We start from the raw sequence: 24730 nt of genomic DNA on the forward strand, positions 1-24730 counted from the left end.
TATGTAACTCTCCTAATTGTGTTGTGTTTGTGCTTTCACGATATAAAATTGCATACTGCAAGCATATGAAGTCGTAGAAGATAGACGTCATGAAATTGGGATTGTTGTGCCATCCATTGGGAGGAACTAATTTGGGAGAAGTGTGTCTATGGGATAGTCAAAGCTTCGCCAAACCATGCCTCTTAACATGTTGAGTAGCACAATGTTACTGTACTCTTCTAGCTTTGGATTGAGAACACCGACTAGCCACTGTAGGGTAGTGCTCCAACATCTAGGAGTGAGAGGCCATTGTTTGAGGTTCAAGGTAGAGCTATCCAGACACATGGGCATTAATTGGGTTGGCTACCCAAAGGATTATGTTGTCCAGTCTACATACTATACAAAGACAATGTATTGATCGAGAGAGCTATTTCCAATTCTAAGATATAGAAAAGCAAAGGTGTTATCAGAATACATCAAAAGGGCTACTATCGATGTCCATCACATCCATATCACAATATGTGAAAAAGAGAGAATCCCACTTCAAGATAGACGTGGAAGCTCTAAAGGTCAATGGAGTGCACAAAGAGCAGAATTTGAAACATAAGCAAGGCATTGCGAATCTTGGTATCGTTAAGAAAACAACTCTCCTTTTAGGAGCCTATTCCCAATTAGAATCAAGTGCATTCAAAATCGATGCGTCAAGGTGATGCTTTCGACAAGGACCTACATGCAACACTTAAAACTTCGAAGTAATATTGTCAAAAAAAATGGATAAGATCCTCTAAAAATATGAGATTTGTAGACAACAAGTGTTAGGGCATGATGTGGACTCCACTTCGGATTAAAAGGTCTAAGCTTGGGCACTGTATGTGTAAAGAGGTGCCCGCCCAAACCTTAAATGGTGGCTTTCTATTGGTCCAAACGGCCGCCCAACGTTGGGTGCCCTTTGGTGTGTAAAGGGCCTAAATCTTGACATGTCAAAATCTTCCTAATGTACCAATCAGATCAACCTTTTAATTGTTGATGTGCACGACTTTGCCGACTGGGAGAAGCCATGGGTTTGTGGCCTCTCCCTCATATGAAAGCGACTTGCGGCTTTACCGCTTACCACTTTCATATGAGGGAAAGGCTCCCCATGGCCTCTCTCTACCCCATCAGATCGCTTCGACTGCATTAGCACTATCTTCAAGCTTGCCATCACTCAGAGGTGTGGCACGCATGCGCAGTTAACAAAGCTCACCTCACTCTCCCCATAGCTATTCCATATTGACTGTGACAAAAGGGAGTTTTTGAGGGGAAAACCTACTTTCCTAGTCTATCAATGCCACATTGTGTGGCATCAAGATGTGTGTAAGTGGGACCAACACGGGGTGTAAGGGCCTTTACAAATTGGGTGCTCGAGCATCGACTGGCTTGCATGGTAGATGGTCAACCAAATTGTATTGGCTATGAAAAAATTACATGCGCCCAAGCTAATGGGCCCCCTCCAAGTGCCCAATAAGGATGCGACTAATGCAATAAATGCCTATGGGTTGTTTTGTGTGCAAAGGGGATACATCTGCCAAGCAATGAGGCTAGTTGTGTAGCACCCTAAGCATTTCTATCAACGGCGGGGGTTGGTGGAGCAGAGATCTGGACTGTCAGATCAAATCTCATTAATAGTCGTAATGTGTGGCCGACGGGTAAAATTCCAAGGAAAGTCCTAAATTCCACCGGTGCCAACTGGTAAATGTTTCGCATGCGTGATAGCTTGTGTTGAGCCTGCCGTGGTGCAGATGCGCTCTGCAGCCTCCAGAGCCAGTGTGCACTGCCACATTGATACTCGCACTACGTGTCACGCGGAGTACGAGGTTGTGCCGCCATTTTGGCCAATCACAAATGAACACTTGTCCAGTTCCATGCCGCCTTCCATCTCGGTTGATGGCCAAAAATTGGGGCCGGTGGCGGATTTCCAGTCGAAAACCAGGGCAACCAGCTTCCGGCCTTTGGACAGTTGTGCCAGTGTGCCGGTTTTCTTGCCGATTCCCTACTCGATGATTGGCTGCAGTGTGCACTACGAGGGGAATGGAGACGGACACGTGTGGGTGGCAGGGCAGGGGGGAACCGGCACTTCCGGTCTTGTGTGAAAGCCGGGAAAATGCTATTCGAAAACAGAGAGGCTTGGCAGGGAAGCCTTTCTTTCAGTTTCTCAATTTCCTTTTCCTTCCATTGCACAATTTCCAAGCTCCTTCCGGCAGTGGCTGCTCTTGTAGCTCTAATCGTAAGCAATCGCTTCTGCCGAGTTCATCTTTGAAACGAATTTCTTCATCTTCCAAATGTTCATCACTTTCGCTCCTTCTTCCTCCTGACGGACATGCTATTTCAACCTTTGGTCCAATGGTGCACGCACCGCTCTGTGGGAATTGCGAAAGGAAACAGTTGGAGTGGTGTGCAGATGCGATTGAGGGTGAAGGTGGCTATCTTTGTCCCTCATGGAAAAATTATAGCGCAGGCGTCGGCTGCTTCCAGGTAGTCAGTGTGCAAGACTTCAATGATATATGCAGCGATGCTCGGGAGAGAGAAGCAAGTAAGCGTGTTGACAATAAGGAAAACGAGGACGTGCAGCAGAGTACGAAGGCAGAAAATGTTGCTGCTCTTCTGAGGTGAGTCAAAATTTGTACGAGGAGCTCCTTCTCCTATTTCCTGTACCTTCTTAACGAACATCATTTTGTCAATCGAGGAAAACTGGTGCGTCCTTTCGACTATTTATTCGCTTGACAATTGCTTTGCTATCGGGGAAACTGTTTCTCAAGCATTGTGTCTGGAGTAAATGCTGTTTGTTTACGTGATGGTCGATTCTCTTGGTTCAGGGGCGATTTGGTCGTTCGAAGGCAATCTCTTCTTCCGAAACTTCTCTCTATTTCCGATGCTGCGGCTTGCGTCAGAGGGCCTTTTAAATCTCCTTGTCCTGGAGCTAATACCGAAAAAACAACAGAACTTTTACGTCGTCTTCATGCCCGCAAGCGTTTTGTGCCGTGGGGCTCTCCAAGACAGGCCTTATTCCCGTTAACAAACCTCTTGTTAGCACCTCAGCCACTTCATGCGAATGCAGAAGAGGCTAACATAGTCGAGCTTCCCCCTGGTATCGAACCACTTGTGTTGTGGGAGCCCGATGAGGAAATCGGTGACAATTCTAAACCAATTGTGGTGGACCCGCGGCTGGTCCAATTTTTGCGTCCTCATCAGCGGTAAATCTAGATCCTTCTGCGGATTCTTTGAAAATAATCTTGCTTTGTATGAATTTGCAACTTGTTCGGCAAGGATTTCTGATTCCTGATCTACTGATCTGCTTTCTTAGTTTTGAGCATATCCCTTGTAGTTGCAGAAAGTTCTAGTTGATGCATTTTGCATTGTGTGAGATTGGGTACTCAGTTTTGCAGTCCATGTACAGCATGTTTTGTATATCTTTTCTGCTTGTATCTTGTATCTTGTCTCGACTCTTCAATTTGCAAGCCACACTAAATGCAAGGTGCACTCGTTATCTTTATGCTGTTTGTCGATTACATTGTATTCTATTATTTCATATGCTCACTGTCCCAGCGACACCTCATGGATGGAGTTAAGAATGTCTCGAATTTTTCTTCATGGTCTAACAAGCTTTGACAGAGAGGCATAAAAAATTCACTTATCATCAAATCGAACCTTGGGATGGATAGTAAGACGATCTCTGGAAAAATGGATCTAATAACAGTATGCAACCATGTCCTTTTTTTCCCTGGCTACTGAGACCCAGCCTCAAAACAAATTTCATGCTTCAAGAGGTTTAATTAAATCACGCTAATTGCAAAGTCTGCTGGACTGATGATCTTAAGATCCGTCTTGCGAGCTTTTAAATGGCACAAATCAATCACACAGTTGCATGGATGTCACTACCATTGCCATCCTTTTTCGCACTCAATCTCCTGTACATGACCAGGTATACCCCATTAGTAACATGCTCATCATGCGTTTGACATTGTGTAACTCTAAGCTATATAGAGACGCAATGACAACCTGGATTAGCTTTTGTCAGACAAGATCTGATGACCAGAATTTGAACAACTGTCACATCTCTTGAAGCCCCAGATGGAGATAGAGGCCTTAAGACGGAAAAATATATTGCCTCCCATCTAAGTAGAGTAGAACAGCTTCTCACAGGAACATGCTGTTAAAGTTAACAAAGGATTGGAGTTTCATCATTTCCCTGCCCTCATAGCTGGTGGTTCACTTGTATTCTTGCATTTCTTATTGTGCATTCATGCTGTACTCACTGCCTAGAGCAGAACACTATCAAATTTTGTTTAGCGCTGAAGTTGTAGTATAGGTTCGAGTCGGTTTTTCTTGTTCTGCTGGATGTTCACTTGTGGTCACTCATTGTTCCTGCAAGTTGAGCATCTGCCTTCTCGCTAAGGAAGTGACACGTGTCCTGCCAAGTTGCAAGCTCTTTCCTTCAATAAGAACTAGGAATATATTAACCCTTCAATAAGAACTAGGAACCAGAGGCACTTAGTTAAACCAAGGGGATAAGGTTGCTCAAAGTTCTCTCAAGCGTAGACTTGTACAGGCTGGAAATTACAATTAGCCCACTGGATGCCTGGTCGGCTTGCTTAAGACCGTATACTAGGCCACAGACCAGTTGGCCTGGCATGTGGCAGGTCGGCTGTGAGTTGGCCCAATTCAAAGCTGGTAGGCCCTGATGTCAAGGGCTAGTCTGCCAGCTGGAGGGACATACAGAGGGCATGTGGGCCCTTGCCAAGGCATTATAAAGAGCCACTGAAGCTCATAGAGGAGCACTCAGCTTGAGGGAGTCTCAGGGTAGGGTTTTGCAGCAGATCTCAGCCTCCCAAACATCCAACTGGCGAGGGTGTTACCAAGCCTGATGCAAAAGTTGAGGATGGGACTATGGGGCTTTGGTTCACGAAAAGAGAGCCTCAAGCATCTGACAAAAAGATAATTAGATGTACCTGGAAATTTCACAAAGAAACCGAATAAATAGGGTGGTGAGAGATTTGGCAAAAAGTTCGACATGGAGCTTGATGCTTTCTCTGAAGTGTCAAAGCCAGTCAAGCTGACTGCATGTGTCTGTCTGAAAGAACTGGGGTTTCCTGCAATGCAGAGGAGATAGTTCAATCCAACTGGCTGTCTGAAAACCCAACATGCTTGAATGGTTAAATTTTTTGCCAATTCTCTTTTAAACCTGTTGTAACAGCTCACAACTTGACATGTTAGCCTGAGATCTCATTCTTAGTCATCTACAGGCCTCACAACTTGACATGTTAGCCTGAGGCGTCATTCATAGTCCTCACTCCATTGGTATTTTACAAGGTGTACATGGAATGGCATCTCAGAAGAGGCTGTGTGAATGTGTATGGCAACTTTTGGATGGTCTAAAATTGTTATAAGAAAAGTTTGAATTTAATCAAATTCTTTTTATTTTTTGCAGGGATGGTGTGCAATTCATGTTTGAATGTGTAATTGGACTTCGGGAGTTTTCGGAGGCTGATAAGGAGCTTGCAGGCTGCATTCTTGCTGATGATATGGGGTGATTTGCTACTTTCCCTGGGTCACAGTTTCATGTATCTTTATGATATAATTTCTTTTGCTAATTTCTTCTTCTTCCTCTATGCAGTCTAGGAAAGACATTGCAATCCATCACCCTTCTTTGGACTCTGCTAAAGCAGGGCTTGGATGGCTCCCCTATTGCAAAGAGGGTGTTGATTGTCACACCAACCAGCCTTGTGAGCAATTGGGAATCAGAAATCCAAAAGTGGCTTGGAGGTCAAGTACGGGTTATGGCACTTTGTGAGTCAACTAGGGCGGATGTTCTCTCTGGCATTGCTAGCTTTCTAGCTCCTTCAAGTTCATATCAGGTACGGTGTTTACGAGATAAGACACACATTTGGGTTGCTCTGAAGGGTGCTTTAAGTTTTCAAGACCCTGCTGATAAAGAAACATTGAAGCAGGGGAGTTCAGAAAGGGGATGAACAATATTGACTAAAATTTATTCAATGCCTTGAACCTGGAGAAACAGAGCATCTAGACCTGTACAGAATTAGGTGGTGATATTTGCTATATATTGCTGGTGCACATGTGTGCATGTGCATGTTGTGAGTGCAACAGAAATGAACGGAAGAAAGAGAGAGAGAGAGAGAGAGAGAGAGAGAGAGAGAGAGAGAGCGCCTCACACACACACCAAACTGAGAAGGAGAGAGGAGAGAGGCACATGAGAACTGCACGTGATCTCTGGAGAAAACCCCGCTACAACTGGGGGAAAACCTCGGAACCAAGCGGCTGCTCGAGAGCCCATAACAAACAGCTCAACATCCAAGAGAAAAGGGAGCACAAGGGAGTGGATGAACTGCTTCACTGCCCTGCTCCTCAAGTGCTCACTGGGCTGGCTCTGCACCTCTGCCAAACCCCTGCAAAGAGGTGATGAATGCTCATGTGGGCGGGGGCTATATATATCCCCCCAGCCTCCTAGTTGGCTGGCATAGGGCAGGGCCAACCAGCCTGCCTGGTGGCCAAACCAACAGGCCTACATGGCCGACTCTACAACCCTACAAAAGGGCTCCTCAGGACCCTATATCAGGGCTGAGTCTCTGCTGCAAACAGGCCGACCTGGCCAGGTGGGCCGACCCAACAGCAGGGCTGCACACAGCCCTATACATAGGGCTCAAGCCCACAGCCCAAGGAGGGCTGAAGCCATCAAGGTGGCCGACCTGCAGGTCGGCCCACCCTCTGCTCCACAGCCCATAAATGGGACTCTAAGGGATGCCTAAAGGGCAGCCCTACAGGGCATACCTGCCCACACACCTCTGTACCCAGCCGTGGGAAGCTCCATGGCACTAAACAACCACTCAAGCCTACTCTCATGAGGGGCGGGCACACCCACAACACAGGCCCTCACTCTCTACGCGCTATCCTCTCTCACTGGGCGGGCACACCCACAAGCAAGGCCCTCTCTCTAGGTGACATCAGGAGATGTTGACCTCTAACACCCCCTCTCAGCTCTTGGATGGAACAGAGACACCAGGGAGCTGGGTGTGCCGCTGGACAACTGGAGGAATCCATTGTGTGATACTCCACCGTTGAAGACCACCACAGGTACTGTCGAAGAAGCCCCCTCGTGTCACGAACCGCCTTAGCACGATCACTGGAAACTTGGAACTGTTGCTTCCATGCCACCGGTGCTAGGTACACTTCTTTGGTCTGGTACTGGTACACTTGGTCAACTGGTACAACATTCCAACTGCTGGTCCTGGTACATGACTCCAACAAAGGATCATGGAACAAAAATCCAATTGATACCGCCTCCGGTGCAAGGTCTGCTTCCCTTCATGGGCACCTGTATTGCTAGAGCTAGATAGCCCCCTCTCAAGTCCAAACTGGCCAGATCGATGAACTTCAGTGCTCCAATGGCAACAAGCATATAACAGCTCACAAGGATCAATCAACTGTGTTTGGGTTCCCGCACTAGCAATCTACTGATCCATCCAGATCTACAGCAGCATCAGACAATAGCTGCAGCAGAACATTAGGAGACCCCCTCTGGATCTGCCAGGTCATAACGTCCAAACAAAATAGCAACTAGTAACATACTGCCACTTGAGTCAGCGGTAACAACTCCTCGTGGCTGGAGGTCCTAGCCTGCCTCGATGAATGAATCCCTGCTCGGTGCACCTGATCGGCAGGACCTACTGCCACAAACAAGCAAGCAATCCTCTGGAAAGCTTGTTGGCAGCGCTTGCCCTGTGCTACTAGAAGGCTGGAGTATACGTGGTCGCAGCAGTCACACTATTGGCCACCTGGTTATCGGACCCCTCTGCGTTCCTTTGGAGACATTGACGCCAATAATGACCTTTTTGGCCACATTGGCTACACGTACAAGATGGCTTGAGAGCTTCTCATACCTCAACTGTCAACTGCTTTCTTCCTTTTTGATCAGCTGTCAAAGCCTCAGGCTAACTGTCATAGGTTCGATTGACGAAGTGCTCCTCCTGGTCAAGCACCATGGGGACCAATTCCTCCCAAGTCAACTCATTCACCCTACCATTGGTGATCAAGGATGAATAGAAGGCCCCGTATTGAGAGGACAACTGGGATAGTAGAGTAATGGCCATGTCCTTTGATGAAATTTGCTTCCCCACCTGTAGAATCTCTTGTTGAAGTTCCTGTAACTTGTTGATGTGGTCCCGCATCAATGAAGACTTCTTGGGATCCAACAGCCTCATTTGGATCTCCAGTGAAACCCTCTTCATGGGAGAGGTTCGGTTATACATGGACGGCAAATGCTCCCATATACTTTTGGCCACCATCATGTGCTTCACATGATTAATCACCTGAGCAGTACAATAAAGAAATATAAATGATCTTACCCTGGCATTAACATGGTCTCAGAGCTGAGACAGCATCTCAGCCTCTTTTTGCTCCAAGATGCCAAGGTCCTTCGCCAGGGGATTTGGTCGGGCAACACCTATCAAGATGAAATCTGCCAAGTTGTATGACTGTAACACAGACTCCATCATCACCCACCAGATGTCATAATTGAGCCCATCCAATTGTTGGTCAACTAGGAACCTGGACAACACTGGAATTCTAGTCTTGTTCTCTGCCATCTCGGATAAAGTTGCCATGTCGGATAAAGTTGCCATGTCGGAGTGAAGAGGATGATGAACTGAAAGAGAAGATGGATGGGATAGAAGGGAATTGAGGATTGAAGAAAGGAGAAGACGGAAGGAGAGGATGAAGGGGCTGTAAGACATGCATAACCCAGTGTTACAGTAAGAATTTCTGACATTGAGAGATGGTCTAGAGAGGATTCACAAACCTTTGTGAAGGTGAAGGATAGCCATGAGTGCTTGGATTGCTTTGGGTGCTTGGTTGTATCAGTGACATGAGGAGTCTTTGAAAGGACTTATAGATTCAAGTCTCATAAAGTAGTTGTGATATTGGAGGGGGCATTAAAGGATTACACAATGAAGCTAGGTATGCCTCCATGAGGTGCATGGCCTGCTTTCAAAGCAAGCGAAACAAGGTGGATCATCTGGTATGTGCAAAACCCTAATAATTTGCTTTGGTAGATCTGTGCTTTGCATTTCTCATGCATAGAAGTCTTTGTGCTTCTCCAATGCTCGGAAGCTGGGTACTGGGAGGACTTGTTGAAGCCTCAGTGGTGGTGAAGACAAGGACACCTATAGGTGGATAGAGTGCTGAAGCGAGAGGAAAGCAATGGGCAGATGAATACAGAACAAAGGCGTGAAGGTTTGGGCTGCCCAGGGCAGTCAAGCATCACTGTTGGGAGGTTGTTGTAGACGTTGGTATATGGGGGGTGCAGTCCTCAACCATACCACTCGAGACCGACGCATTGTACCATTTTCTAATCCAGACAAATGTTCTTTGTCCATGCTCTCTCCATTGGTCTTGTGCTAGCACTCTCATACATGGGTTGGGTGGAGCGCACGTTGAAGCGATGGGGATTGGGGTAAACGTCCAGGTGGGTGCCTGGGCGTGGCGCACAGGGTATGACAGGCTCGAGACCTCGGCGGACAAGGGGACATGGGTCGTGGAGACCCTTGCCTATGTTTTTGGTCATAACTTTTGTGTACGGACTCGGATTGGGACAAAACCTACATCGGTGTGTAGGGCACGACGAGCTCTTCGTGTTTGGGCATACAGATCGGATGGCTCCAGCCTTGGAAACTGTTGAAAATTCAGTGCAACATTCGGGTTGCGGGGACTTAGTCGCGTAGGCTAGTCCTTGGCTAGGCGGGGAGTTGGCCATGAGGGCGTTCGCTAGGGTTCACGATCCCTCGCCAACCAACCATCTTGGGGTTCGGCTTGACAAGATGACGGGCGTCACTTAGGTTCGTGACCCTCCTATGCATAACGCAACGCGCTCAAGGTGGGATTTAGAGGCTTGCATCCAAGGCTAAGGCAGCATCTCAGGATTTCAGTTTTCTCACGAGACCGGCACCTTACACTCGCACAGGTGGCACAATGGTACGAACAGCAGGCAACAATTCTGGAGCGTCTTTGGATCATAGTTGCGCTTTCTGTGACCTCAAGCATACCCGATGTCTCCACCAGGAATAGCAGATTTCTTAGTAAGTGTTGTACTTCGTTCTTCATTTGTGGGAGGCAAGTTGGGGTCTTTAAAAAATAGGAAATCTGGCATCTTCGTCCAAGCATGTAGGCTTTTAGTATTTCTCTCTCTAGATCTTGATTTTGCAAGTATGATTGGATATTTTCTAGAGAGGAGTTTGGCCTTATAGATTAATCGTACCATCTTCCAATCTCAAGATATTACATGTGGAGCTTTGCCACTACTCTATACACACAACGATCTCATCTTCGTTGCTTTAGACAGTGCACCTGGCCCTTGCTACAACAGAGTAAACAAAGAAAAAGGAAGCAAAAGAAAATGTAGAAAAAAAAGGGAAGAGGAAAGGCCAAAAGCCAAATCTATAGCAAGTGCTTGGCAATGATCCAGTTGCGGAGGTTCTTGAAGAAATTAATGTAGAATTGGAAAAGACAGCATGAAAATGAAAATGCAAAAAAGAAAAGGGAAGAGGTAAAGGCAAATGAATAAAAAAAGCCTGACATTGATTTGCAACTTTCTTTCGAAGTGCTTGGGAGATTCATTATAAATAATAAAAGTAAGGACCTGTCTTTTATGCAACAAAAGGTGCAGGATACACAGAGACATCTAACAAGCCGTAAAATAACGATCCCATTTTCAAAAGCAGCTAAAATCTTGGTTCCACACTACTTGCAGATCAAATATTCAACATTAAAAACTCTGAAAGGATGGATCTAGATGGAGAAACACTTTGTATAGCTAGGGAAAGGTACATTGAGAAACTAGCCTTTTGTCATTTTTCATCTTTCAAAACAGGCTAAGATCGAATCATCAATGAAGAAAGGCTCTCAAGGGATGCATGAAAAGCACTTAATCGATGCATAAACAGGGGAGGATCTGCTAGATAATATGCAACAAAAAATGACAGTACACAAAGAAACGAGCGCCCTGAAAAGTAACCAGCTTTGGTTTCCATACGGACTAAACTAATATAATGCTTGTTGTGGGTGGACAAAGTCAACAATTGGAAAAGTTCATACACAATCACCGGAACTGGAAGGACCTCTATCAAGGGCAATAAATGGTGAAGGGAACATCAAGAAACAAACAGCCCAAAATGGACAAAATTCATTTTCAGAGAAAAAGCTATAATGAAGCATGGAGAAGGATAGGGCCAGCACAAAGGAGAGGTGAGAGAGGTAGAAACCCTGGACAGCTTGAGAACAGCGCAAGAGCAGCTAAGGAGGAATGCAAGGCTTCCTGGTTTTCTCTATTCTTTAGTGCATGTATACCGTTACATGTGTTAGAGGACAACATCTCCTGATGTCACCTAGAGAGAGCCTTGCTTGTGGGTGTGCCCGCCCAGTTAAGAGAGGATAACGTAGAGAGTGAGGGCCTGTGTTGTGGGTGTGCCCGGCTCTCGTGAGAGTAGGCTAGAGTGACTGTTTAGTGCCATGGAGGTTCCCATGGCGGGGTACGGAGGTGTGTGGGCAGGTATGCCCTGTAGGGCTGCCTTTTATGCGACCCTTAGGGCCCCATTTATGGGTTGTGGAGCAGAGGGTGGGTGGACCTGCAGGTTGGCCACCTTGGTGGCTTCAGCCCTCCTTGGGCTATGGGCTTGAGCCCTATGTATAGGGCTGTGTGCAGCCTTACTAGTGGGTCGGCCTGTTTGCAGCAGGGACTCAGCCCTGATATAGGGCCCTGAGGAGCCCTTTTGTAGGGTTGTAGAATCGGCCATGTAGGCCTGTTGGTTCAGCCGCCATGCAGGCTGGTCGGCCCTGCCGTATGTCAGCCAACTAGGAGGCTGGGGGGCTATATATAGCCCCCGCCCACATGAGCATTCATCACTTCTTTGCAGGGGTTTGGCAGAGGTGCAGAGCCAGCCCAGTGAGCACTTGAGGAGCAGGGCAGTGGAGCAGTTCATCCACTCCCTTGTGCTCCCTTTTCTCTTGGTTGTTGAGCTGTTTGTTCTGAGCTCTCAAGCAGCCTATTGGTTCCGAGTTTTCCCCCATTTGTAGCATGGTTTTCTCTAGAGATCACTTGCAGTTCTCTTGTGCCTTTCTCTCCTTCTCAGTTTTGGTGTGTGTGAGGCGTGCTCTCTCTCTCTCTCTTCCATTCATTTCCGCTGCACTTCTCACATGGTATCAGAGCCATGGTTGGCTTGAGACCCGCCGAGGAGCGGAGGGAGTGTTGAGCCAACACACACAGAGGAGGTTTAGGGTGCTGTTCAGAGGTGTTTCTGAGGAGGAGCATGTGCGAGGTGTGGACTGTTCGGGTGACCAGCGAAGGGTGACTTTGAAGGGTGTTTTCAGATAAGAGAGGAGGTTACCTCAGTAAAACATGGAGATGGATCTACCTTTTTCTTTCTGTAGTCCTTTCAAAATTCCTGGCTGATCGCACTAAAAGCACTTCTTTTGATCTTTTCCTTTCTCCTTATTCTCGCAAGGGCGTTGGTCCTTTATACATAGAAGTTGATTCCTTAAGGTTGAACCTTTCCCAAGGTCATTGCCTTTGAGCTCCCATGAATTATGAAGTTCTGTCAAGGCTCTGATACCATGTTAGAGAACACAACAGAGGGTATGCTTAGCGCTCAAAGTAGAGTTATGGAGCCCAGGAACTCAAACGGTCAAGGCTCTGATACCATGTTAGAGAACACAACAGAGGGTATGCTTAGCGCTCAAAGTATAGTTATGGAGCCCAGGAACTCAAACGGTGGTATATTTAAATCCAAAACTTCTTACCTAAATGCATACTATGCATGGTTGTGTAGACAGTAATTAGACAATGCTCAAAAGAGAGGTGTACAACCAGCAAGATATATTTCCATCCAATGTGGACACAATACAAAATCGAAGTCTAGTGTCTCACCCTCTTTTGTATAGCTCTGCCCAGCATATTTGCTTCCAACAGCTCTGTACTGATGCTGCTGGCCGCACCTCCATTCTGTACAGTCCTATGTACCATCGGCTCTCCAGTCAGCCTGGTATGGCAGCCCTTCAATCTTGTTGTTCTTCGTTTGCTTGCTGCCCACATGGCAGCCCATGTGCTGTCTATGTGGGAAGTGCTGCCCATGTGGCAATCTCTCCTACTGCCCACATCACTCCTAACCTACCTTGGTTCTCACCAAAAACTTACCAAACCTAGCCCCAATGAACTTCGAACTCTTACACGTGATCTACTCATATTGCACATGAACTCGGCTAGAGCGTGTCCAAGGCCAAGCTCTTCCAGTTAATCAAGCCCAAGAGGCCATTTTCATCATTACCTCACAGAGGCCTCAGGTGTGCCTTTCCTATGGACATGAATGTTCCAAGATAGGTGGAGCGATGGGTATGCATGCTGGGGACTGGGTGTCCCCAAATTCTAAGTTTTTCAAGAAACAGCACAGAGACATGTGCACAGGCATGTAAACTGGCCAACGGTGAGAGATGATTTACACAATATAACGGCTGTACATGCATTGGTATTTTTAAATTAACATTGGGACAACATCAGCCTCTCTATTTGATGCTCAATATTACAATGAAGATGTCTAGTTAAAGACGTCTTCAGCAAAGGAACCAAACCGTTCATGTACGCATATCATCCAACAAGATGATCAATCACTTTTCCATGCTAGCTAGTATCACCTTTCTGTGGTGATGGTGTGTCACAATTATGATGGTGTTGATAGTCAACTGATGCACATGGTTTCATTTCTCTATAGCAAGCTGTGTTGTATTTCCCAATATATGATGTCAAAGCTCTGAATTGAAATGGACAAAGTAAATCCAGACACTGCTGTTTTTAATATTGTGCAAATGACCTTTTCAAAAGTCTTCTAAAACGTTCTAGCTCAGAGTATACCAATGACCAGAAAAAGCTCTCACGTTATGGTTCTGGATAAGGTTTCAGGTCATGATATTATCATATGAGACTTTCAGAATGCATGCAAAGAAATTTGAGCAGGCAGACAGTTGTGATCTGCTAATATGTGATGAAGCTCACAGGCTGAAAAATGATCAGACACTCACAAATAAGGTCAGGTGCCCTTTGTCCAAGTTCTCCAGCTTGTTCGTTGCTTAAAAAGGCTAACATGTTCACCAATATTTGTTTTTTGTCTATCTGATTCTCTGTGGCAGGCTTTGGGTGGTCTTCATTGTCGTAGGCGAGTTTTGCTATCTGGCACACCTATGCAGGTGAATCTACATTCAATCCTAATCTATTCACATGTTTCTGAATTTTTTTGGTAATCTTACTGAATTAATAGAATCGTTTACATGCAGAATGATTTAGAGGAGTTTTTTGCAATGGTTAATTTTGCAAATCCTGGGATACTGGGTGATGCAGTGAAATTTCGGCGTTACTTTGAAGTAAGCCCATGGTCTCTTAAAGGGTTTTTGTATTCTCGGTTGATGTGAATCTGGGTATTAAATCTTTCTTTTCTTATGGAAAGTGAAACAAGGATCTAATTCCAAATGCTCGGCAGCCATGGTAAATGATATCTTGGTAATAGGTATGGTGTATAGAGATATAGTTAGACCTTGTGAGACTGGATCTCTGGGTGGTGCTGTCTACTTCATCACATGTATTGATGACTTCTCCATAGACTCGGGTGAACATATGGCACACAAGTTAGATGCAGTACTATTTTAAAATATTTAGGGCATAGGTGGAGAAGTGGCAAGAGGATTAAATTCCTTAGGGCAGATCTTGAGGATCCCAAGTGTCTGTTGACTTTTGTAGTAAGTGTGGATAAAAAGAGGTTTATAGTAGTTGATACCCCTCAACAAAATGGGGTGTTTGAAAGAACAAATATAAAACAATATAGGAATGTGCCAAAACCATGTAGATACAAATGTGCTCAAAATGTTTTTGGCTGAAGCTATAAACACAATTGTTATTTGCTGAATGGAGCACCACGAGGGCTGTTAAGGATATGACACCTAAGGCTGGATTAAGCCTACTATTAAACACCTTAGGGTGTTTGGAATCTGGATGAATAGGAATAAAATGAATTTTTGTTGGACATTTAGATTGTAGGACATGTAAGGATAAAACTCATAATCAGCGGAGATGTGATCTTTTAGAATCTGCTGACTCTCAGGCTGACGCCACTTACTCTTCAGATAGAAGAAGATGTACAACTTTTCAAACAATTAGATAAAGGTAAGTAGGTGGACAAGGGAAAGAAGGTGGTTGAGGAGGGATCTGTCCTTCTAACTTGAAAAGGTATTTGCTTTGTGTCACTTGATCTTATGAAAGATTCGAGATGAAAGAGCTGCTGGAGACAGCCATTGATGATTGAAGGGCCCATGAGGTCACAAGAGCCGAAAGTTGGTTGAGAAATACTCAAGTTATTCGAATGCGGCTTTTGTGGGAGAGATGCAAATACGAGGCAAGAGCCTTAGTCTTTTGAAGAAGAGAATGGTCGGAAGCTATGGAGTGAAAGTATAATTGTATAATGAAAACAAAACTTAGGAATTGTGTAAGCTGCCATAGGGTAGCCTTTAGCAGACTAGATCTAGATGATAAAATAGGATGATGAGTAAGGCAACTCCCAAGGGGTATAATTGTTCTTGCCTTCCATTGGAAAAACGAAATGCCTGCTGTTAAATACTACAATATTCAAATTGTGTATCACTAGGATAAATAAATATATTAGGGTTACCCCCTTCTTGTAGGGGTAGTCCTCATTTACACCCATGCTCTAACCTCCTTTTTATTTCTCAATCCGTTCTGAACCCTACTTCATATGAATGCCATGGATTGGTGCATGATGTTTTTGTTGTTTACATCTGTATTAGTAAGTGACTCTTTTAATTCAAGTAAATTAAATTAAGTGTTTACTGAAAATTATAGTGCCACAAAGCACTTGATAGTTCTTGAATAAAGCCATAGTGGCAGTCAATGTTACCCAAATCATGTCATTTGTTATGGCCCAAACAAGGCAACAAAGTGGGGAGGCTGCCAACAATCGCACTTGCGTACAAGTGTGGATTTGCCAGGAAGGTTCTGCCAACAAGATATGTGGAATGGAAGCAATAATAGAGTTGGGAGTTGAGGAAGAACTCCAAATGGAGAAGGCCATAGAAAAGAGAGATTTTAGTGCAAAAGAGGCCTTGGAAGTTTCTGAAATGCTCGATGGCCTCAAATCTGAGATTCAAAGGCTTGGGAAAATCAATTTCAGATAAAGACAATGGACAGACAGTTCAGAAATTGCTTGAGGAGTGAAATACAATGCAGCAAAGAGAACTGAGAGAAAGACAAAGAAAGAGAGGCTGGAAGATCTAACCATACATCTCATTCTTAGCCACTTTATTGTGTGAGTAGCTCACAATAGGAGGAGATCCAAAAGCAAGCTCAAAAGTTGTTCGCAAATATCAGCGGAGTTCTGACTAGATGTAACCTCCTATACATACACAAAGCTGTTCTCCTACTTCGACACTTCCAAAACACTAGGCCTGTGGTGCTCTCCTAGAGCTTGAGTGGGCCTCGTATGTGCCCTGCAATCATACCTCCATTGGGCGATTCCAGGGTAGTGCTTGCTGTGGTTTCTTGACATCCTTGCTGCTCTGAATGCAGCCCAAGTTGAGGCACAAGTCACCTCCAAAGTTGTCTTCTTTTGCTGCTCACACGCACCACGATTCAGCTCTTCCACTCCATGTAGATCTGCTCCTTCGTGTGCTCTGGGAACCAAAAATTCTGGTATGTCACATACTCGTCACCTGTAGTAACCATGTCATCCTTGTACATGGAATGGATCAAATGTGCTTTCTCATATTCTGTCTGATTGACTTATTTGGAATGCAAGTTTTAAATATGGATGATGAAAACTCGAGCTCTTGGTTCATGAGCTTTCTCGTAGTTATTAGTTCAATTATTGGGTTGCACCCTTGGTTAACAATGGAGGCTTTGAGAAAATGTCATGTGGGCTTTGGCATTTCTCATTGGCTGGCCATTAGCTATCAATTGAGATTGAGTGCGAGGAATGATTGCACAATATGGAATGTTCTCATCCACCTTATGTTCCTTCTTTACAACCTCTTAATTGCAAGTCAAGTAGAAAGTAATATTACTTCTGAACTCACATCATGAAATCCAATAGGAAAGTTCCTTGAAACGTCTTCTAAATACGTTTTCAATAGCCTTAGACGTCTTCTCATGCTCAAGAGCAAACATGGCAAAGTGACAAAAGGCTCATGGACACAGATCTATTGATGTCTGAAGAAGGCCTATGAGACAAAGTCTAAGTTACATAAAAACCCTGGTGACTAGAGGTGTACTAGACACTTTTGAAGGTCTATTATAAACTGCTGAATTTGAAATTGAAAAACAGAAGTACTTCAAATGTGTATTGGTGCCATGTCTTGTATTATTTATGATTCATGTGGGCTTTGTGTGTGCTCGACTATGGTCCCAATGAGAGCTTTGATGTCTTTGGAATAGTCAGAGATTTGTTGACGTCTTTTCTGCTTGGTTCTTCGGAACAAGGCCCTAGGCATTAAAGGTAGATTGATGCTTTGTTGCTACAATGAGGGTACCATTGATGGGACAAGAGCTTGTCCGTATCTTTGGGGGATGAGCTCAGGACCTTGTATTCTATGGCATCCACTTAGTGTAGTTTCTTCTCCTGTGCAGAACAAGTTTGTAATCGCATTGTATGGCATCCACTTAGTGTGATTTGTTTTGCTGTGCAGAACAAATTTTGTGACACATGCATCGAGGTGCTTGTACGCTTCAACCAGGGTGATGAAGCTGAATCTCTTGAGTGTTGAAGATCAGGTTGACTTTCGTGTCCTAGCTGTCAAAAAGATGCTGCTAGAGTTGTCAGTGTCTCCACAACCCCTGTGCTGTCTGAAATCAGCACTACTTGACCAACATAAAGCAGATGGGGAGGAGATGCATGCCAGAGTGTCACTAAAAGAAGCTAACTTATCAAATGTAGAACCCAAAAAAAGGAAGAGAGAGAGAGAGAGAGAGAGAGAGAGAGTAAAAAGAATACGTTTAAGAAAAACCAAATGAAATATGGTTATGAATCATAAGATCGTGCTGACTCATCAGCCCAAAATGGAGGCTGAAGAGATGTGAGTATTTTATGCAAATGGTGAGACATCGTTAAGAATGGTTGTATGTGGTACCTTCCAATGTCTATTAACGCCCCTTGATATTGCTAATGTTTGTTGTAGAGAAATATTCTCAAATATAGCTGCATTCCATCATGACGTACTCCAAAGCTGTCATACTAGATTAACAACATACATTAATGATCTCTCTCTACCTACACGCGCCCACCCCCCCCCCCCCCCCCTTCCCCCCCGAGGGGAGCCATTTAGTGGCCCCACCCTTAGGTTTCATTGTATCTGGTTTCTTTCAGTCTCATAGACCCTTTGGTCTTTCGTAGACATTAATAAACCCTCTCTCTCTCTCTCTCTCTCTCTCTCTCTCTCTCTCTCTCTCTCCCCAACCCCCCCCTTCCTTCTTTTCCCCCCGCCCCAATCCCCCCAAAGCATACCCACACATGTATTGTGCCTGCCCATTCCTCTTTCTAAACATTTCCAATTGGGTACTTTTAAATCATTACATAGGTGCCGATTCTTAATGGCCGTGAACCGAATGCTACTGAAGAGGAGATGACAAAAGGTGCGGAGCGATCTGCTGAGCTTAGTGATAAGGTCAACCAGGTAAGGGTTACTGTAATGTGCTTACTGGATTGAGGCTTCTTTCTGCAGGAGATCATTATGTTCTTTAAGGCTTCCTAGAGGTGATGAGACAGATGTGTTTCATGTTCACAGTTCATACTACGGCGTACGAATGCTTTATTGTCTAATCACTTGCCTCCAAAGGTGTGGTTGTAATCAGCCTGTCTTGTGATTAAAGATTGCTTTTCTTATGTTCTGAATTATATGAAATAAGTATGTACATATTTTAAATTGGAGATTTAGTCGATGTAGTTGTGGAATTTTCTTACACAATGTAGTAATGTTTGTGGCCTTAGATCGTTGAGATTGTTTGCTGCAAACTTACAGAACTTCAAGAAAAGCTTTATCGGCATTTCATCCATTCGAAGAATGTAAGTGTGGTATTCAGCTTCCAAATACCATTTAGCAATAGTATGTTGAATTTGGGATTGTACTTGGATCATAATTCTCCCTTTTGTTTTCATGCATGAGCGCACCATGTTTATTCGCTTAACTTCTGGCTTTGACTTTAATTAACTTTTGATTTGTACATTGTATTTAGGTTCGTCAAGTGCTTGAAGATAAAGCAAAAAGAGCTCGTGTACTATCATCAATCACAGCCTTAAAGAAGCTATGCAATCATCCAAAAGTGAGTTCTCTATTTCATCGTTTACATATGGATTTGTACTTCTACACATTGCTTTCTTTTCATATGCCATTCTTGACAGGGCTGAGTGCAGAAGGGTGTGGTTTGTCTGTTTATTGGAGATACATCTGTGATATATTCCTAGTGGCCGTTTTGTGTGTGTGTGAGAGAGAGAGAGAGAGAGAGAGAGAGAGAGAGAGATTTATTCGACTTTTAGGATTGCAACGCATTGCATCTAAAATATGGAGCATAGATGATTTTCTCTTTATAAATTTAATAAAACTTATAGGGATGAAGATTGCTGAGTGTAAATTTCTATATAAAATATTTTTTCTTTCTTTTTTTGGGGGAGAAAATCTACACGACAAACAACTAAAATGAAGTTTTTTGTATACGTAGACAGTCCATTTTCATCCTCTCGATCATCCTAATGAAGGAACAAATTTATGAAAGAAAGGGATGATACTAGTGTAAATCATGATTGATGCAAGGCATTTAAAAGTTTGTTAGAAAGCTCCTCTAATGACTAAGTTCGGTGACTACCCTTTGGGGATCTCACCCACACTATTTGGCCTATGCATACATCATGTAGAAGAGGCAATTATACAGGTGGCAATAAATGAAAAGCTCACAGGACCAACATTGGGAAAGCATCTTATCATGTTGCTTTTATATGTAGATGATGTTGTACTCTTTGCACAAGGTTTGATACACTCCTACATCTTGTACAAGAGTTGTGTGAGACAAGCGGCTTATTAGTTGATGTGGGAAAAAAAAAGGTCACGGTAGTCCAAATGAACCTCCCTTTTATAGGTGAGGGTACTTACATCCATATGCTTGCTCACATGTGAGTGGCAAACTACGCCATGATAGCTATTGGTGCTAGATCAGTGTTAGTTGTACTCGTCAAATGTGTGCAAGATGATCCCTGCAAATGTTGGCTGGTAATTATGTTTTTTTCCAAATAACCTGGCAATGCAGCTTATCTATGATAGTCTTCGATCTGGTGGATCTAATGCAGTAGGCTTCGAAAACTGCCTCCAGTTTTTCCCTTCGGAAATGTTTTCTGGAAGGTAATCTGTCTTGCTAGCTTCTATCAAGATTGTATTTACTTGCGATCCTGATCCTGGCTTATAAATAATTTATAGATGCTGATATGTACGGGGCATATGTAGGAATGGAACATGGACTGGAGCTGGTGGAAGCTGGACAGAGCTTTCAGGAAAGATGCTTGTACTTGCTCGATTACTGGCAAACCTTCGCAAACGTACAAATGATCGAATTGTACTAGTTTCAAACTATACACAGGTAATGAAGCACATGCTATCATTTTGTCTTAGTTGAAATCTTGTGAAATCCTTTGCCTTCCATGTGCAATCTCGTGTAGAGTTTAAATGGATTTATTATTTACTAATTATGCCTTCAATGGAACTGGCTGCGTGCCTTGGATGCATACATTATAGATGTATATTTATGTCCCTGCATGTATGGTATACATGGTGCAGACGTTGGAGCTTTTTGCCCAGTTATGTCGTGAAAGAAATTACCCATATGTGAAGCTTGATGGGACCACTTCTATCAGTAAAAGGCAAAAATTGGTGCAAAGATTCAATGATCCCACGCAGGTGTGCAATACATCATATATATAAATCGTTTGGTTCGATGCAATCTTTGAGCTTGAGTGTACACGTTTGAAAAAGTGAAATGCTTTACTTAATTTCATGGCAGAATGAGTTTGCATTTCTTCTCAGCAGCAAAGCTGGAGGCTGTGGTTTGAACTTGATTGGTGGTAATCGACTAGTGCTTTTTGACCCTGATTGGAATCCAGCAAATGACAAGCAGGTCAGGCAACGAAGTTGTTTTTCAAGTTACGCCCCCCTCCCTCCACACAAGCGCATGCATACACACACATACGTGCGTGTGTGTATGTGCCTACACTTTTTTTTTCTGGGTGAAATCTACGTAGCTTTATATTGTGCCCACACATGCACGCGTGCGAGTGCACACACGGTACAAAGAAAATCAATACCAACCCCTGATGAAGGTGTACGCACACAAAAACAGAACGGAAATTCTAGGAATTTATTAGAAATAATTGTAGGGGCAGGGAGAAAAGTCACACTGATATGAAAAACAATATGGTTTCTCGATGTATTTTAATTTACTTTTTGCATGGTAGGCAGCTGCACGAGTATGGCGCGATGGGCAGAAGAAGAGAGTTTACATATACAGGTTTCTTTCAACAGGAACAATTGAAGAGAAGGTTAGAAGATTGATTTAGCCTTCCTAGATTATTTCCTGGTGCCACCAAAGTGCGACTGCTTTGAATAGTATTCCAGGTTGTAATGTGCATGTCGTTGCAGGTTTTCGAACGTCAACTTTCAAAGGAGGGTTTACAAAAAGTCGTGGAACATCAAAAGATGGATGATAGCCGATCCCAGGTCCCACTCTTGACATTTGTAGTAAAGAGCATCATGAATCAACATTAAAATGCAGCAAGCTAATGCTATCTGGAGCTGATGTGTGACTTTTTTGGATTAACTTCCAGGTGAGCTGGCTTTCATCAGAGGATTTGAGGGACTTATTTAGCTTACATGATAAGATCAGGTAAGTATCAATGCAACTAACTTTGCAGACAACCTGGTCTCTGATTGGAAACAAGTTTTCCATTTTAACACGAAAGCTGGCCAGGTCAGACATTCATGAGAACCTCAACTGCAAACGCTGTGAAGACGATAGAGCAGAAAATGCTGTCCACCCTTTAGGATTTGAATCAGAGGTTGATGTCAGAAATCAAGTCCATCAAATTGTGGATGCGGGATCTGTTGGGTTTGAGGAAGAAGTAGATATTGGGGGATTTGCGAAACTTGCGGATTGTTTGAATGTCCAAAAACGGTGGGAGAAGCAGGTGAGCGTTGTGAAAATGATGAATTCTTACTTTGATAAGAGTGCAGCCATGCAGGAAAAGGATAAACTTTGCAACCCTCACGTTAATCCACTTGAACGCTTAACTCGGAAATTGAGCTTTATTAGGAGATGTCATCTTTCAATCATACCTTCGTTCCTGTTTATATTTGTTGCCATAAGGAGGAAGACCCTTAAAATATATATGCTAGCTGAAAATTTTCAGGTTGGGGCGCCTCTTGAAGAGGATTTAAAGAGCTGGGCCCATCACTCCGACACCAAAACAGTGCCTGATGCCGTCCTTCAAGCTGCTGCTGGTGATGAAGTGAGCATGTCTTTCTCATTAGATTATTATCTTAATGATTCAGGCTTGATGTGATGAACTTGGAGGCTAAAGCTTGGTCTTGTATCAGGTTTCATTTGTTTTCACTTGCCAAATAGATGGGAAACTTACTCCAATCGAGTCTGTTGCTCCAAATCTGAAAGGAGATGGAAATGATCCTGGAACGGCACTCAGGGGCTTTATGCATACAAGAAGGCCTCAAGTAGAAAAGGCTGGCAGAGTGGGCAGCGTGTTGCAAAAAGATACTTGCAATGGTGCCCGCCCCTCGGCCGGATCTACTTGTTTATCAAGACACAGTACGAGTATCCTGCCGGTGAAAAGGACTTTGCCACCGATAAGCAAAGAGCTGGAGGCCGATACCGATGATGAATTCATGTAAAACCAAACATTACACTTAGTAACAAAAGTATCATATGGAAACTTATTATTGAGTCCTCACATCTTCACGCACATGGTAGTACCTGGAACGATCTGGCAATGAAGCTTGTATTCACGCTCGTGGAATTGTCAATGATTTCACTTTCTACCAAGAAAAAATGCTTGAAATTTGAACGTGATCATTCATCGAAGGCTCCCCTAAAGCAAGAATCCTGTTTAAGCGGCATCCGTTCTACACCTGCACAGCATGATATTGAGACTCGAGCGAGGGCCGTCGCCTTGGTATGCAGGTAGCCCTACCACTGTGTTGCTATCGTGGTTGTCAAGGCTTGGACAAGAGTGGTCTTCCAATAATTTAATTACAATAATAATTATATTATTGAAAGACCACTAACACTCGTGCTTGTCCAAGCCTTTACATCTAAAAGCCTTCCCTTTATGAATGCTTGTCTTAAATAATGATAAAATTCCTCAATGTGGTCTTTAAACATGTTTTAAAAGTCATATCGCTTCACATCATAAACATACAATGTGTATAATCACTTTAGAACCTAAAGGGAAGACACTTCCTTTTTGTTCGAAATTATTTGTTGCAACAAATGGTTGAATGTAAGACACTTGAGAGACATTAAACTTCATTGGATTCTTGATCATACATAAACTATGCAATTTTTAATGTAAAGTCTTATGTAATGGCTCAAATTGAAAACTTCCCAATGTTGTATCTCTAAAAGAAGAAAAAAATCATCAATTGTCCATGTAAGCACCTTACATGGACAATTGATGCATGCATTCAAACATAATTGCAACCTCATTTACTTGTAAGCATCAATTGTCCATGTAAGTTGCTTGGTGCAAGATAAACTACAACTTCAACTCATTAAAAATTTAATGGCTAAGCACTTGTCCAAGTCTCTAAAATCATCAATCCCCTCTATAGTTCATGGTATTATGAAACCTTGTGGACATATCCTTTATAGGTCATCGATTCAAAAAGAAAAAGAAAACCAAGCCACCATAAATTATTCTAGGTAATGCGTTAATGAAAGAGCCATAGTACATATAGTTATGGATCATGGTTAGAGTCTCCCATCTTGATGTTATTCCTAAATGCATAAGATATGTCACAGGGGGCGTGAAATTCTAAGTACTTTAATGTACTACAAGACCGTGACAACTTTGGTTTTAAAAGTCCAAGCATGGGCTTAATAATGTGTAATTAAACGCGACATGGTGCCTAGCACATAAGCATAATTAATCCTTAGCCCCAAAGGCATTCCAAGGAATTAAAAGAGTGGTTGTTGGAAAATGATGATGTGGCATTTTTAATGGGCCCCGTAGAGGGCCATGTACCTTTAGTGGCCCCCCTAGAGTTCCAGGTGGCTCTAGTGTCTTCTACATGCTCCTTTGCCATTCCTGGACCTTCTTGGGCCTTCTAAACTTCACATGTGTGGTTTTCTCTCTCATCTTCTCCCTTTGTTGAGATTTTGGACTGGTTTTTCAGCTTCCTTCAGTTGAATTCCATTTTTCTTCATAACTCCTTAGCTGCTTGGATTCCTCGACTTCCGTTTGGCCCGATGGCTTCCCCTCTGCCTCCCCTTCGTAGTGATATGCTTTTCCCTCCGTGCGTTTGGTAGAATGGGCAGAGTTGAGCACTTATTTTGCTGTTCGAATTTGCAAAAGTGGCTTTTTCTGGACCTTTTTACTTCTATCGTCTCTTG

At 43.7% G+C, this 24730-nt stretch overlaps 1 protein-coding gene across 2 annotated transcripts; it reads left to right on the forward strand.

Annotated features, from left to right (window-relative positions):
- Positions 1–2294: 2294 nt before the first annotated feature.
- Positions 2295–23011, forward strand: LOC147889351 (protein CHROMATIN REMODELING 25-like). Of its 2 annotated transcripts, XM_087391443.1 has the most exons (21): positions 2295–2624; positions 2832–3209; positions 5444–5542; positions 5630–5870; positions 13973–14098; positions 14200–14256; positions 14344–14430; positions 18646–18741; positions 18853–18903; positions 19056–19130; positions 19301–19387; positions 20366–20457; positions 20560–20692; positions 20890–21009; positions 21113–21226; positions 21564–21647; positions 21748–21825; positions 21933–21991; positions 22076–22292; positions 22515–22613; positions 22702–23011. In XM_087391443.1, exons 1-21 carry the CDS (start codon positions 2359–2361, stop codon positions 23008–23010), a joined length of 2868 nt encoding a protein of 955 aa, XP_087247569.1. In that variant the 5' UTR covers positions 2295–2358; the 3' UTR covers position 23011. The 2 variants fall into 2 exon arrangements, with proteins under 2 accessions (XP_087247569.1, XP_087247570.1); XM_087391444.1 differs by lacking the exon at positions 14344–14430.
- Positions 23012–24730: the final 1719 nt, after the last annotated feature.

Source organism: Dipteris shenzhenensis, chromosome 20 (assembly GCF_047967505.1).
Source record: "Dipteris shenzhenensis isolate YYH24624 ecotype China chromosome 20, Dip_SZ_1.0, whole genome shotgun sequence".
Taxonomy (NCBI): Eukaryota; Viridiplantae; Streptophyta; class Polypodiopsida; order Gleicheniales; family Dipteridaceae; genus Dipteris; species Dipteris shenzhenensis.